This window comes from Coregonus lavaretus (assembly GCF_964263955.1).
Source record: "Coregonus lavaretus genome assembly, contig: HAP1_SCAFFOLD_5445, whole genome shotgun sequence".
In the NCBI taxonomy this organism is placed as follows: domain Eukaryota; kingdom Metazoa; phylum Chordata; class Actinopteri; order Salmoniformes; family Salmonidae; genus Coregonus; species Coregonus lavaretus.
Genome location: NW_028167154.1, coordinates 16,909 through 32,868, shown reverse-complemented (window position 1 = coordinate 32,868; position 15,960 = coordinate 16,909). Strand labels below are relative to the sequence as shown.

At 44.1% G+C, this 15,960-nt stretch overlaps 1 protein-coding gene across 1 annotated transcript; it reads right to left on the bottom strand.

Moving 5' to 3' along the window:
* Window positions 1–1,928: 1,928 nt before the first annotated feature.
* On the bottom strand, window positions 1,929–15,749 carry LOC311113839 (alpha-2-macroglobulin-like; the record flags this gene model as incomplete). The annotated part of the gene is made up of 36 exons (XM_084189132.1): window positions 1,929–2,005; window positions 2,155–2,208; window positions 2,318–2,423; window positions 2,599–2,667; window positions 2,773–2,863; window positions 3,360–3,484; window positions 3,670–3,885; window positions 4,116–4,306; window positions 4,579–4,741; window positions 5,021–5,095; window positions 5,380–5,536; window positions 5,706–5,781; window positions 6,325–6,501; window positions 6,620–6,703; window positions 6,778–6,829; window positions 6,921–7,042; window positions 7,146–7,272; window positions 7,347–7,572; window positions 7,830–7,980; window positions 8,142–8,229; window positions 8,408–8,560; window positions 8,957–9,106; window positions 9,220–9,365; window positions 9,443–9,509; window positions 9,879–10,112; window positions 10,592–10,765; window positions 10,900–11,009; window positions 11,499–11,619; window positions 11,765–11,915; window positions 12,604–12,688; window positions 12,808–12,973; window positions 13,210–13,230; window positions 13,572–13,624; window positions 14,410–14,566; window positions 14,964–15,144; window positions 15,664–15,749. 35 exons carry the CDS (start codon window positions 15,747–15,749, stop codon window positions 2,168–2,170), a joined length of 4,392 nt encoding a protein of 1,463 aa, XP_084045258.1. The 3' UTR covers window positions 1,929–2,005; window positions 2,155–2,167.
* Between the last annotated feature and the right edge of the window lie 211 nt (window positions 15,750–15,960).

Here is a 15,960-nt window from a genome sequence, read left to right as displayed (position 1 = left end):
AGAAATGTGTGGAGTGGTTGAAAAACGAGTTTTAATGACGCCAACCTAAGTGTATGTAAACTTCCGACTTCAACTGTATTTTCATATATTCTCAAACTGTAAAGAAACCAATAAATGAACTCCATAAAATTGTATTTTTCAAACACGTTTGTATATTATCCTATACAATAATCGGCACTTAAATGTTTTGTTCCCAAACCAAATAGCGACCTGACAACACCACTGATGTAATCCTTTCAGATCAACCAGAATGCCTAGGATGTGTAGGGGCCAGAGGTCCATTTGGGATTAACAATGGGTGTGTACGACACCACATGTGATTGAGTACCCCCAGGAGACTACAGGGGGGTTTGTTGACCACTGCATTACTGGATCCAACTGACTGTCGCAGTCCTAATCGGAGTTTGCGCTTTTGGATAGAATGCACTTGATATCATTCTACCCATAAGTGACCACTGAAGTGGGTGTGATATGTATCCATTGATCTTTAATATACTGATCAAAAATATTAATGCAACAACGATTTTACAGTTTAAATAAGGAAACCAGTCAATTGAAATAAATTAGGCCCTTATCTATGGATTTCACATGACTGGGCAGGGACGCAGCCATGGGTGGGCATAGGCCCAGCCAATCAGAAATACTTTTTCCCCACAAAAAGCCTTTACTACAGACAGAAATACTCCAGTTTCATCAGCTGTCCAGGTGGCTGGTCTCAGTCAATCCTGCAGGTGAAGCCACCAGATGTGGAGTTCGTGGGCTGGCGTGGTTACACGTGGTCTGTGGTCGAGGCCGGTTGGCCGTACTGGCAAATTCTAAAATGACATTAGACACAGCTTATGGTAGAGAAATGAACATTCAATTCTGGCAACAGCTCGTGTGGACAATCCTGCAGTCAGCATGACAATTGCACGCTCCCTGAAAACTTGACATTGTGTTGTGTGACAAAACTGCACATTTTAGAGTGGCCTTATTGCCCCAAGCACATGGTGTACCTGTAATGATCATTCTCTTATCAGCTTCTTGATATGCCCCACCTGTCAGGTAGATCATCTTGGCAAAGGAGAAATGCTCACTAACAGGGGTGTAAACAAATGTGCACAAAATGAGCAGCAAGGTGTGTTTATGGAACATTTCTGGGAGTTTTTATTTCAGCTCATGAAATATGGGACCAACACTTTACATGTTGCGTTTATTTTGGGTCACTATAGTTTAAGAATTCCTGAGCACTGTCCAATCAAGAGGGCTTGTTCCATCTTCTCAGAACATCTGGCATTGTACTGGTCATGAGTCTCACTGCTTTTCAAAAGGTAGTGTTCTCACAGCACACTCGTTCATAATCCCAGTATGTTTGCATACATTACTTATATAGTTTAGGGAGTCGTGTCGTCAACAGGGCTCTATAGTACCCGTTGTGTGCGTCTCATGTCGATGGTTCTGTTCATCTAATTGATTTGTGAGGTATGTACGACCACATCTTTCCTGTGGCGTCCACACCATTAGGAGATCATCTAATGGAGATTAAAGACAGGACTCATTCCTTTGGAAGACTTGTTTATATAATTTAGTGGTAAAATGTTCTGAGCCCATTCCCTGATGAGGAATAAAATAACCTACAGGGGTCCATGACAGACTGCAGAACAGAAAGTGAGAAACCAAAGCGGTGTACAAAATTGAGCGATAATATTTACACCTTTTGTAGAGCTGGCAACCCTGATTAACAGCAGCTCTGGAGGTATAGTTTGTTAACTGAACCCCAATGACATTCTGCTCTGTCCATGAGTTCCCAGTACCCCCTGTGGCAAGGCCAGGTTCCCTCCAGTAGTAGAACCACTGCCTTACAATATTCACCTCAGCACTCACTGCTTATCAGTGTGACAATCTTTAAAACAAACACTCCAGAAAAGGGTTATAATGAAAAACTTTATTTCCAGTTACATCATTTACTTCAGCACTTGAAAGAGGTCTGAAGGGTTGCAGGTGTGACCTCAATGTCATCTTACAGCTGCAGAAGAGCAAATAAAATAAATGTAACAGACCAGCAATTAGATTAAAGAATATAGGCTCCCAAATCATTTATACTACATGTAGTTTATGGGTCAGCTAGAAAACAATTCTTCATCACCAATTATTCTAGATTTAAAAATAGCTCACCAGCTTGGAACTCCTACTTGCAAGGGAAGACATATTCTGTCTCAGCCTGGTCACCTGTAACCATAGTACATGTTAGTCTCAGTAAATGAACACAAGTTGACCAAAAATGTTACTTAAACCATGGAAAAAGGAGGTTTTGGGGCAGGTTAGTAAATCAACTTGCTTGGCTGGTAGTAGTCGTAGATCTGGACCACCGCTGGCTTTAGATTCTGTACTGGGAGCTCCTGTATGATGTCCAGGGTGATGGTGAAAGGAAATAGTGATGTTAACTGTTGGGAGAAAAACAAACATATTGGTCATTAAATGATCTAAGCAGAAGTTACATTTCAGCTTTGCTGACATGTCACCACAAGTACATCAATATATATTATTTTGAAATGACACCCATTATATTGCAGAGTGCTATGTGGACCATTTCAAACTGATGGGTGGTTTTCACCTCACCTCTGTCAAGTACGTTAACACATGGTCATCTTTGGTATCAACCCGATCCACTTGACTTGAACCCCTCAGCTGTGAAGACAAGCCATTCATATTGCATGGACAAAAACAGTCAGTGTTAGAAAGGGTCACAGATGAGGCAAGACCTCCATGGATAAAGGTCACACAAAAACTCACCCTCCCCAAAGAGTCTGGATCTGGGGAAAACCCAGAGAGCATTTTCAAATCCACTATAATCATATTGGTGGTCAGCTCCTTTCCATGATATCTGTGAAAGCAAAGAGATGATTGATAAAGTTGGATTTTGACAAGCGCTTGTAATAATCAAATGAATGGATCCTTGCATTATTTTAGCCATAACCTCTACAGGACAGTTGTTGCTAATCTGACTAGAATGACGTTGTAAGTAACTTTCCAGGACATACACATGTCTGATCTGGGCAGAAAGCTTTAAATTCTTGTTAATCTAACTGCACTGTCCAATTTACAGTGACAAAATACCATGCTATTGTTTGAGGAGAGTGCACAACAACAACTTCACGCAACTTGGATTATTTTAGCCATAAAGACCAGGCTGCCAGATACATCTTATTGTTACTTATCCAAGCCTAGGTATCAACTGGAAGGTGAATAACATATACACCGGTATAATGAAACTAATTCATTTGGGTCAAATCCATTCTGTAAGACACGCTCCAAAATAACACTGAAGTGTCAACATTTAAAAGAATGCTGTGAAGACAAAACGGGTCCTTCATTCTCACTGAGACTGGAGTTTCAGCGTGACTCTGGGTCGCAAAGACTTGCTGTTGCAGTCTACCTCTGGAGTCACCTGGATACTGAGCGTTGTGCTTTTGGTAGGAGTAGGGATGTTGTAGTGGAGCGCCACCTGGGACAGAGAAGAGGAAGTCAGGGAAACCATCCTGTCCAAAAAACATTTTATAAGCAACAATAAATATTTAATGAACTAGAAATCAAGCCAGAAGAAGCTTCTTATGTTTGATCTTTCCAGTAATGTATATTAAAGCGCATCTTGCGCCACAGGACTGGGAGGAGAGATGTGTATTCACTGACCTGCACTGAGGCACAAGCGCTGCCCTTCACTTCAATGCTGTACTTCCCTTCTGTGTCCTGCAGCGCCCTCTCCTGGTACAGAAGCTTGTTGTTTTGGTTCACATAGAAGAGGTACTGATGCCCACTGGGAGACTGTACTGTCACTGTGCTGGCTCCTCCTCTACTGAACACCCTGGTGGAGTAGAGAGCCAGGGCCTGGAGGGCCACCACCGTGTCCTAAACAGACCACAGGAAAATCACTTCAAAATTAAAGAGCCCATTTTACAGAAAGGGTTGATTTCTACATTAAAGTGACAATTCCATGGCTCTGTATCAGTGGAAGTTAGCCTCACCAGGCTGGACATGAAGAGCACATGCCTGTGGTCTGATAGAAGTCAAAGTAATAATGTCTCTACTAGTGCACAGCACAGGGTGCCATTTCAGACCAATGTGTTTGGGAAGTATACCTGTGTGGAGGAGAAGCCTCCATAGGCGTTCTGCTGCCTCACCAGCCACCTGACGATGCGGGAAGCGGAGCCCAGGTCAGAGGTAGACAGAGGAGAGGCACTGAGGGACGCCAGTAGAACGTAGGCGCTGGTCTCCACCTCAAGGGATGGTGAGGTCTCTGAGGAGGACTGGGACCAGTGCAGGAGACCCCCTGAGGGTCGAGGAGAGCGCACAAGTCAGAATAAGGACTGCTTATTCATCATAATACAAAGTTCTGACCTCCCCAATTCATTTTATGCCCAAAACAACTCTGACAGTCAGTTCAAAGTGTATTTGTTCTTAAAAACACTTTTACTGGCCGTTTGATTGGGCCTATCTGGAGTGCCAGACGGGCTGAGGGTTTGCACTTTTAGGAGTAATCCATTGTCCAGGCAAGCTCAATCAAGGCAGCACTAACAGATCTTGGATCAGGATATAGCTCACCCTCTTGTAATGAGATGGTGTTGAGGTGCTGCAGAAGCTGGGCCCGTGTCTCCATGTCCCCTGCCAGGGTGAAGGTGTAGGCCAGCAGAGCAGTAGTGTAGGTGTTGGACAAATCACTGGTCGAGTTCTTCAGGCAAGACAAGCTGCGGTCCACAACAGGATCCTGGAGCACAGAATAACAGCAGCACATTGAGACACTTCATAGTAGCATATTGAGTCTAATATCAATAGTAGCAGAACTATACCATTCAGATGTGTTCATGGTAAAGCCCATTCTTTGTTATTTCATAGGCTACTTTCAAAGAAATAACAATTCCCCTGTAACTCACTACATTGTATAATCTGTAAGATGTATACAGACTTCATACAGGAAGCTAAATGAGTAGCCTGTAACAATGTTGCTGGAGTGAGAATCAATGTTTATATGGATGAGGTTACTTACCGACACTGACATGTCGAGCTCCAGCATTGAAGCAGTGACGTAAGCAGTCAGTGTGACTTCATCCGTCACGCCACCCTATAAAACAAATGTCAAAATACTAACTGTATCTAGCCTGATACAATTGAAGAAATCAAACTTTATGGCTGGTCTGACAAAACAGACAACTATGTCTAACATGCGTTGTGCCAGTAATCGAAAGGTCGCTGGTTCTAATCCCCGAGCTGACTAGGTCAAAAATCTGTTGATGTGCCCTTGAGCAAGGCACTTAACCCTAATTGCTCCTGTAAGTCGCTCTGGATAAGAGCGTCTGCTAAATGACTAAAATGTAAAATCGTTCAGTTTATCAGCAATATAAATACCTTCATTCTGTTGTTAAAGAGTTTCCCCAAAATTCTGAAACAGCCATGTTTGCCTTGTTTACTTTCCAACCAAGTCTTGGATTGCTCCATTTTTGCCGGGTCAATATAGATGAAAGACCGTGCTTTGCCAAAGGATCTCAAGACAAAAGCAGTCAGCCTGAAGAAAGAACTGGATTTAAAAGCAGTCATAATATCCACATAAGATGGCCATAAACATGACTTAGAGCTGCACATTACATAGCCATGGTCTCCCTGCCAGAGACTATGCCATTTGATTGGCCACTACTTCATTGAAACAGACATTTGTTTACAAGCCAAGTACTCACCAAGTGTTCCCCAAGCCGTGTCCAAACGTGCTGTATGCACCGTCAGCATTCTTGTAGTTCAGCTGCCTTTGGTAACCTGTCGGTGGGTTTTTAGAGTGATCCGTGACCAAGTGGTTTTTATAGTCACTGAGTTTGTGCCCCAAATGGCTCTCTATATCAGGGCTCTTCAACCCTGTTCCTGGAGAGATACCCTCCTGTAGGTTTTCACTCCAACCCAAGTTGTAATTAACCCCATTCAACTCATCAACCAGCTAATTATTTAAAATAGGGTTGAGTGAAGCCTTACAGGACAGTATCTCTCCAGGAACAGGGTTGAGTCCTGCCCTATATAGTGAACTACTTGAGACAGGAAAATAGTGCACTATGTAAGCAATAGGCTGCCATTTGGGACAGAGTGTCAATATTCTACGATCAAATGATTTCAGTGAGAAACCATGTGGAAGTCCCTCCATGTGTTGGGTCAGTGATGTCATCTGTACTGTAGCTCCATCATTTACATGACAACAGGGTCCTAGTCATTAGGGCACACTGGAGAAACCTTTTACTGGACAAATCCAGCCCTGTTTCAGTAAGTTTGTCTATAATAAATATTAGCCAGATTCAAAAGGGACACTCCTACCACTAGTGAGGAACTTGGTGGCCTTGTCTAGGATGGCTGGGGTGAGCTGCCCTGTGTTCCTCAGGTACTCCAGGATGTAGATATTGGGGGCGAGGAGGGCCATATTCTGCTCTCCACACCCATACGGCATCTGCAACAGTCCAGCCAGGTTGTTGAGGGCCCGACCCAGGATGTCCCCTACAGAGAAACAAGGGACTTCTGTAAGACGGTCCTCTTCAGCAAACAGCAGCATTATCACTGGAGAAGGGTTGTCTTCCCACCACTACACCTCTAAACAAACCATAGTTTATTTTACCCAGAACGGTGAGGGAAATTCTATCAGATCCATCCACCACATTCTGGGGGAGTTGCAGTTCCACCTCCTCTGTCAGAGCTTCTCCTGTGGACACAAAGATGATAAGATGAATGGCGAAGAGCACGTCGAACAACCGTGAACATTCATTCATTACTGACCAGTTGGACACAGCAACCAGTTGTAGGTGTCGGTCTTCTCTGTTCCCTCAGCCTGGAGGACAGGAGAGGGATTCTTTTCAGAGGCAGTTACACTAGACAATCTGTGCAACCTAACGGTTAGTTCCCAGCAGCAAACTACATACCGTCACCAGCAGGCTCCGTGTGACTGTGTCAACGCGTCCTCTCTCCGGTACGTTCACAATCTCATGGTCACACGCAGTGTGGGAATGGACAGCCGCTGCACTAACGGACACGTTCAAAACCCCTACACACATTGGCAGATACAGGTTACACAACATCCAACAGTGACAGTACACAACTCAGGTTGACATCCATTCTGCTGTTTGAACGGTTGACTGGAGACTTACCCAGGACAGAGGGTGCCATTGTCCAACTGAAGGTCTTTCGTCCATTGGCACACAAGCATGAGGAGTAGTGGACGTCATTCAAGGGTGTGAGAGTGTAGTCTGAGGAGAGAGCCGGTGTCACAGAAACCTGCCGAAGAGGAACACTTTGTAAGATAACATGGTCTGACAAAAACAAAATACGATCCTGGTGCAGTGCCGTACCATGATGCACTTGGAGAGGTAGTTGAACACAGTGGCCTTCAGCTCAAAGTGCTCTCCCCGGATGACTGAGTAGGGCAGGGTGAGCTCCAGGAAAAACGGCTGGAAGACCGTGAGCTCCACCAGAGGAGCCAGACCAAAGCCACTGGGGGCCAGGCAGAAGACCTCAGTCTCCCAGGTGGTGATGGTGTCTGGGACTGTCAGGGGGACGTCTGCTGATCCAGACTCCCTGGAATACAGAGGTTAGAGTTTAAACAGAAAGCCACCAAGTGTCCAATAGAGAGTGGAGTAGGACTGTACCAATTATATGAACACCATTTCAAATGCATTTAGCTTTATCTAACCAGGGAGACCCATTGAGGTAAAAGGAGCTCTTTCCTAAGAGAAACCTGGCCTACTCTGTACTACAGTTTAAAGAGGTTCAGGTCCCTAATCTAGCTAAGAGGGTTTTCACCCAAGGCTAGCCTCACTGTGCAGAGCACTTACCCAACTTCCACAAGATCCCAAATCCATGTCTCAGGGAAGAATGTACGGACCGTCTGTATGGGTGGCGGAGGTGTTGTGGCAACTCTACCAGCTATAGCCATTTCAAGTCCAGGACCCGCTGATCCAGGCCTGGCCATAAAGCTGTAAGCTACTAACAAATCATGCTCAAGTTAAAATGGACTGAATGCTTTGCTCAACAGTGAGCGCATGCAGCGTTCTGACCCCTTTAACCAGGCTGTGTTAGTAATCCATTTCCCAAGATTCATTGAAGACTTCTAGCAATGAGAATAAGGGTTGGTTAGGACATCTCACCATAGGAGCGATAGTACTGGTTCCCCTGGTAACTGAGGCAGGAAGGTATTCTTATATCCAGATTAGTCGCCAGCTTCAGTCCCAGTGCCTAGAAAATGCCATCAAATTATTTTAAAAGTTGTATTTGTCACTGTACATGTGTTCTAGCCTCAGGCTATTTTAGCAATGTAACCTGTAAGTTGAACACATCGTAACGGTATGGTGACTGATTCTTCCCAGAGCAATAAAGAGGCTTCAAAAGTTGAGAACAGGGCAGAAGTATTTACCTGAAAAACTGCATAAGGATCATTTGTCTCCCCAGACTTTCCATCTGGGTACGGCATTATGGATCTCCTTGGTCTTACACGGAAACATGCTACTGAATCTTCAAGCTCGTAGGGAATATAGGTTGTCTCCTTGACTGGTAACAAATCAAATATCTGGAATGGGACAATATGGGAAGGAGTGAAATGACGTTCTTGGGGACCAAACAGAACAGACTGAAACAGGGAGGGACTACTTGGACTAAGAAGAACCTCCATTTTGTTTCCCATTGCCAAACGTCTAGAAAATTGTCCTGATGAACACAACCCAGAATATTACCTCATTATGTAACAATAGTGAGGTGATTTCCAGTCAATAGAAAGAGGGCCTCAAGCCAGAGAATAAGTCCCATTACCTCTGATAAAAGCACACCAAATGACCAACAGTGAACAGACCCATTCCATGTCTGCTGTGGTCAATGGTTCTTCCCCTGAGGCTGGTTGTATTCCCAGCACCACCAAAACAGTCAGTATGGTGGTAGGACTGTTGTTCACGTCAGTGAGCTCTGTTACCTTATCAGCATCCAGCCTCTTCCCTGGCTCCATGATGCCAACACTCTGGTCCACAGCGCTGAGGCCACAGAGGGAACCGGGCTGGGCAGAGAGATGCAGGGTGTTCTCCTCCCCTGGGACCGCATTGGAGGGGGAGAACTCCACCAACACCTGGCATACACATTATACACTTTTACTGCAGGTATGATACAGTATCTATGTGCATGGAAATAATTGACACTTCATAACCAACAAAAAATGAGAACTGTTTGTGATGTGCACACCTTGTTCCTGAAGCATTTCTCAGTGGGGAAGTTCATGCTGTGGGCGATGACAGTCTCACTGGGTAGCATACTGTACACCAGGAGCTGAACCACCGGCGCCATCTCTGGAACCACTGCCAACTTCAAGGTGACTTCACCCTCAGCTACTGCAACGCAAGAGCAGGTCACACTGCCATCAAGCGCCTTCCAGAACGTTCAGAATCACTTAATGAAACTCACTCACCAGGACTGTCCTGCTGCACAGTAACGTTCTTGTGTCCATGCTGAACTATCACCCCTCTGGATAAGGCCTGGAGAGAAAGGGGGAAACAGTTGTCATCAACTCAGAAAGGACATGATGCAACCTGGACTCAAGGGGTAGCCGTGGTAAACAAATCCAGGACACAGCAATTAGTATGATGTTATGTGAACGTCCATCCATTTCGTATAGGTTACGAAGTCCAATTTGCTGTGGCTTATGTTATCGAGGTGGCTAATACTAAGGTTTAGGCTGGATGATTAGGAGTTTGTGTTGTATAGGAACATCCTTTTGAAAAGTGCGAGGCTTGGGCAATGTCTGAAATGATCCTGGTCAAAAGTAGTGCAACTAGGAAATATGGTTCCATTTGGGAGCCACCCTGGGTTTGGAAGTTGTCAACTAGTTCCTGGGTTCTACTCACCAGGTAGAGGACATCCACAGAGCCCTTTGGGACGGTCTCCCCTACGATGGCATAGTGGATGGTGATTGACACTTCCTCCCCACATGCCAGTGGTTTCTCCATCTTCTGAATAGCCAGGGAGCTGGAGGGTTTACTGTCAGGGGCAGCGGGCTGGATCAGGGAGAGGACGTGACGCCCTCTGTTGAAATAGGGGACCCTGTATCCTCGGTACTCCACTTGTGGGGTGTCACTTACCTGTAAAGGAACAAGAGGATGAGTCTAAAGGACCAATCCTAAATCAACCCCTAGACCCTATGTTCTACATACAGTGGTGATGAGGGGAGGACAGATGTAAGCAATATGGTAACAGATCCACCTTACCCTCCGATAGGCTTGGTGGAAGTTCCACCATGCTAACATTACCAATTCAATCTTCTCAGATCCCCACAAGACCATGATAGGCCTTAGGGTAGCGTTTCCCCCAACTCTGTCCTGGGGACCCCAAGCGGTGCACATTTTGTTTTTTGCCCTAGCACTACACAGCTAATTCAAATTAATCAAATCTTGTTAAAGAGTCCGTTATTTGAAATCAGCCGTGTAGTGCTATGGCAAAATTCAAAACATGCACCCCTTGGGGTCCCCAGGACAGTTAGGTAAACGCTGGCGTAGGATCAAGGGCTGAGTTGGTCTTGAGCATAAAGAGGCTGTCAAAACCTAGAAGGAATCATACTTACTATGAGGTTAATATTCTCTTTGGGCATACTGGTTGTGTTTAGGGAGAACCTGGCAATACCACGACTGTCCGTGGTTAGGTTCTGTAGTTGTAGATATGAGGACCAGCCCTTCTCCTCCAACAGGTAGACTAACATGTCAGAGATGGGTGTGTGGTTGAAGTGAACAGCATATATCTGAGGAAAAGGGGAGAGTTGTATGAATGAAGTGACGCTACATGTCATTAACTAACACATACTGGTAGTTCAGCAAGCAGGGCAAAGAACAAATTGCGTCCACAATGCAACAGAAACACTGTATTTGGACTTACCTTGCCCTCAATAATTGATCCATGCTCATAGATTTGGGGCGTGTCGACAAATGAGAGTTCTCCAATCACATAGGAGAGCGCTATGCGTTTTTCCTCTGACCGTGTAATACCTGTCAAAGGAAAATAAATAATAGGATGGTATATTTCACAATTACCAGAGCCAACACAATGCACAATGGCAGTTCAAAACGCAGAAACTGAATTGCAGTACAGCAGGATATTATAAACAGACGACAATAAAACAGCATTCTATAAAACAACGCTGTAGCACCAAAGGTCAAACAGCTCATTCTTGCCAATCTTCATGATCTAACGCAGAGTTCCTCCAACTCCGTCCCGGGTCCCCCGTGGGTGCATGTTTAGGGTTTTTGCCATAGCACTACAGCTGATTCAAATAATCAAAGCGTCATGATGAGTTGGTTATTTGAGTCAGCTGTGTAGTGCTAGGGCAAAAACCAAAACGTGCACCCAGGGTGGGCCCCAGGACAGAGTTTGGGAAACCCTGATCTAATGAAACATGCACTAGTTAATTCATGTCATTTACTCAATAAAACACATCATTTGACAGCAATGTTACCAATGATTGTGATAATACTAACCTGTCCCCTCCTCCTGTACTTCTGCATGGAAACTAAACACGTCTCCCAGCAATTTCTCTCCTAAATTCTTTGTGAAAATTGCCATGTTGAAGACATAGGACGCACAGCCAGTTAGGTCCATCTGGGAACAGCAAGCAGAACCAAACACACTGAGAACAGATTTAAATTAATTCAATCAAACATTAAGATCCAAGTTAAATAAATTCAAATGTAATATGTTGGTATAAACAGTCCTACTAATGATCGTTTTATGACAGCATACAGACCTCTATTGACTCTTTGTGGCAGGGAGGTGTGTAATCAGGAACTCCTTGTGGATGTTTCTCATCAATTGTTATCGGTATCACTACATTGTCCCCCAAGAGTCGGCACAACTTTAACCCTGCTTTACCAGGTACAGGCTGTCCATACGTGTACCTGATTTCAATTCATAGGACAAAATAATCAAACAATTTCCTACGTCGACAATCACCATATTAAAAACCGAATACGAGACAAAGGTTTGTGCATACCTGTAGGCTTAAGTCAAGTGTTCAACAAATCTGGACCCACATTCATAAAGACTCTCAGAAAGGGATCAGTTTGAACTTTAGGATCATAATGAACAAGGTCACATGTCATGGGGGGGACCGGATCCTAGAGCAGCAATCCCAATCTGGGATGCGTTATGAATACAGAACCAGCTGTTCATGTAAATGCCACTGTAGCAAACGTTTGAAGTGTCAGGGATTAATAGCAGCAGTTCAGGACATTGAGCAGTAGCATTGTAGGTCTTCAATTAGCATGTGTCATTAGTGAAGACCTGGGTTCAAGTAGCTTACATGCATATTGAAGTATTTGTATTTTAAATCATTATTAATATAATATTATTTTCAAATACATGCCAATACTTTCCAAGTGTTTATCCAAATACCTTCAATTACTTTTATTTTCAAAGAAAGAATAACCAAATACTTAAAATCTTTCACATTTCAAAGTATTACAATTACTTATTAGAACCCAGGTCTGCATTAGCACAATGCGATTATTAGATCATTCCATTTAGTGGAGTTACACATCACCTTGTAACTACAGTGCATTGAAATCTCCGTTAGCGTTTACTCACTTGGCACACACTTCCACTTCATACTCTTCTTGAACAATGCTGATCTCGTCGGTGAGGTTCATTTTGATCTCAAACTTTGGCAGAACTACAGATAAAAGAACAGCAGTCAACTCTAGAATGTTCCAGGATTGTGATGCATTGATTCAACTGCCAGAGCCATAACATTACCTAGCATGACAGGTAAAAGAAAAAAGCTCAACCTACCATACTTTTCTACCTTGAAGTTCTGGTATATTTTGTCTTGACCAATCCACACTACAATGGCATAGGATCCTACAGGTGCTTCAGAGTTCAGGGGGTGAGAAAGCTGCAAAATGTTGCCACTGGATGTAGTGTTGAGCCACTGTCCAATCCTGTTCTGATTTACATCCTGTTGGTTCATAGAACAAGATAACAGTATACAGGAGTCAGCTCTTTTCATGACATTTCCATCTGCAACATTGGCCTACTGAAGGGGGCCCAGAACACACACAAAGCTGATTGGAAGTATTTAGCTAACTTCTACAGTAGGTGGAAATTAATGACGCCCTAGCTAGCGGGTGGAGTCCTAATGTTGCAGTATTTACAGTGACAGTCATCATAAAGTTAGACTTGTAAGGGTCTTACCTCAAGTTCCACAATGTTGTACTGTGAAGGGCAAAGACAAGAGATGGTTCATGAATAACTCCAAAACATCAGAGGAGCATAACGGTCTACAACTATAGGAACTAGACAGGTGATTGGCTTAGTGGGACTAATGTCAATTTAGTACATGAATTCAGTCTCAGGAAAAGATGATCCCATACATTCCAATCTGACCTATATGAATGGAAACCCCATGTCCTGACTGGTTGATTGCTGTACCTTGTGTTACATAATACTTGATTGCTATGCCCATCAGTTGTGATACTTCTGTATCCGTATTTTGGTTTGAAATAGTAGACACCGATCTGAAGGACTGTTTTCAATATTACATTTGCAACACTCACCAGCTGATTGACAGGGCTAAAATTGGTATCCAAGGTGATGACTCTAAAATGCACTGTAAAAAGCCGAAGACAAGAAAATGAGAATTTTAGAAGCATCATGTCGGACAACTGAAAATTCCAAGGTTTCCAGAAATCCTGGTTGGAGGATTCCCATCCTGATTCCAAGAATCTTTCACCCGGTATTTCTGGAAAACCAGGGAAACTGGTGAAGTAAGCAGAACTTGTCACAGCTACTCTGGATAATATTTTACACTGTTGGTACTAAGGCCCCAATTCAATCAATTGCAGATGAAGGAAAACTGCACTGCGAGTTCTTAATATATTTACACTATCCAATTATGTCCATGAGAGGAACATCTCGTAACATGTGGCATGTCGGTTCAAACTCCGTTCCAGTGTACATATCCTGAGTGACCCCACAGTGGGTTTTTTCCTGTATCTGCACCCCATTCCTGAATGAAGTTTTTCAGGCGTCCGTTTCCCTCTCCAATGTTCATAAGCCACGCATGACTTGTTAGAACAGAGTGGACAGGACCAGGCCCCAAATCAGACTGGGGGAAGATCATTAACAATGATGTGTTCTTTTCTACACAGAAGATCATACAACTATTGCCTGATTATCTTCTGAAGTTCCCAATACCTTCCAATCACTTCAAACCATACTTCCTTCAGATTGTAATATACGGTCATAGCCCCAAATAAAGAAAGGGAACATGGTGGGGTCATGGAAAGTTGATATCAAAATGGGGTCTGGGGCCCAAAATGTTTTGGAACTCCAATCACCTAATTGTCCTGTTTCTTAGCAACCAGACTAAAGGTGTACTGGCTCTAACATCACCTGTTTGTCCTGGGTTGTAGATTGGTTTGTCCGTTTGGATGAATGTCATGGGGCGGTAGGGTTTGATCATGACCTTCCTCTCCTCTGTTGATAGAAACGTGTCACCTCGAACCTCCACCTTGAAGTTTTGCACTTTGTCACTCTTCACATGAGGGGCCTGTCAGGGAGGAAGAGCGCAACACTGGTGAACTAATGGACCAACAACATAGGACATTAAGATGTGGTGCCGTGTGGCCCAGTTGGTAAGAGCGTGCCACTAGCAACTTCAAGGTAGAGCGTTTAACTCCTGCAGGGATCACATTATGCACTCCCCTTATTGGAAGTTGCTTTGGAGAAGTGTCATATATCAATTGTCTAGAGAGTATATAGTAGCATTCAATCAAAACCTGGTACAAATTTGAGCCTGAATCCCAGAAAAGTTCTGGTAGGCCACCACATTGATATTTCCCATAAAATAAGCTGGCATTGCACCAAGAAACTAAGAGATTCAAAGCTGAGAAGTCCAGTCCACTCTTATTGGAATGGTTGTGGATGTCCACCAGTGCTGGGCTGACCTGAAACTGGAAGCAGCGATGAAACTCTTGGTCAGAACTCTTGTGGAGAAGTATTTTGTTCTGCCCGTCGGCCATCAGAGATATGGTCATGACCAGGGTCTCGTTGGGCTGCAGAAGGCTGGCACAAAGCTTGGCCTCTGAGCCTGCCTGGATCACTGCAGGAATGGCTACCATATAAACCCTACAGAGAACACAGGAAAATCAGTACCTAATGAGATGATACCTCTAAACACAAACCTAGGTGAAAAAGTGGTGCAGTGGTCTAAGGCACTCCATCGCAGTGCTAGCTGTGCCACTAGAGATCCTGGTTCGAATCCAGGCTGTCGCAGCCGGCCGCGACCGGGAGTCTCATGGGCTGCGCACAATTGGCCCAGCGTCGTCCAGGGTAGGGGAGGGAATGGCCGGCAGGGATGTAGCTCAGTTGATAGAGCATGGCGTTTGCAACGCCAGGGTTGTGGGTTCGTTTCCCACGGGGGGCCAGTAAAAAAAAAAATGTATTCACTAACTAAGTCGCTCTGGATAAGAGCGTCTGCTAAATGACTAAAATGTAAATGTAAAAATACTGTGGAGATAAAGAGCTGCAGAAAAGGTCAACGAAAAATTGCTCTAAATCTGCTCCGACAGAGAGAGCGTTAAACCAAGACAAGAGACTTAAGTGTGATGACTAAATTCTAACTTCTGTGACTGCAGATTTACTTACGGTCCTGCAGTTTCTTGACAGACACAAATCCAGTGAAGGCAGGCAAAGAGTATCCATCTCCAAACCTGAAGCCCAGGAAGAACCATGACTAAAGGAGAAAAATAAACCAAGTCAGTTATGACTCTGTATTCCTACTGGGAAGACCTCCCTACAGGTTTTGTTTAGATTGGATACATTTTAGCAGCCTCCCATTTTGACTGACATTTTACCCATTTTGCCATGGGGCAGAGCATTTTTAAAAAATGATGACCAATTTCATGCAATTCCACTAATTTTACCATGGTGCAGAGAAAAGAT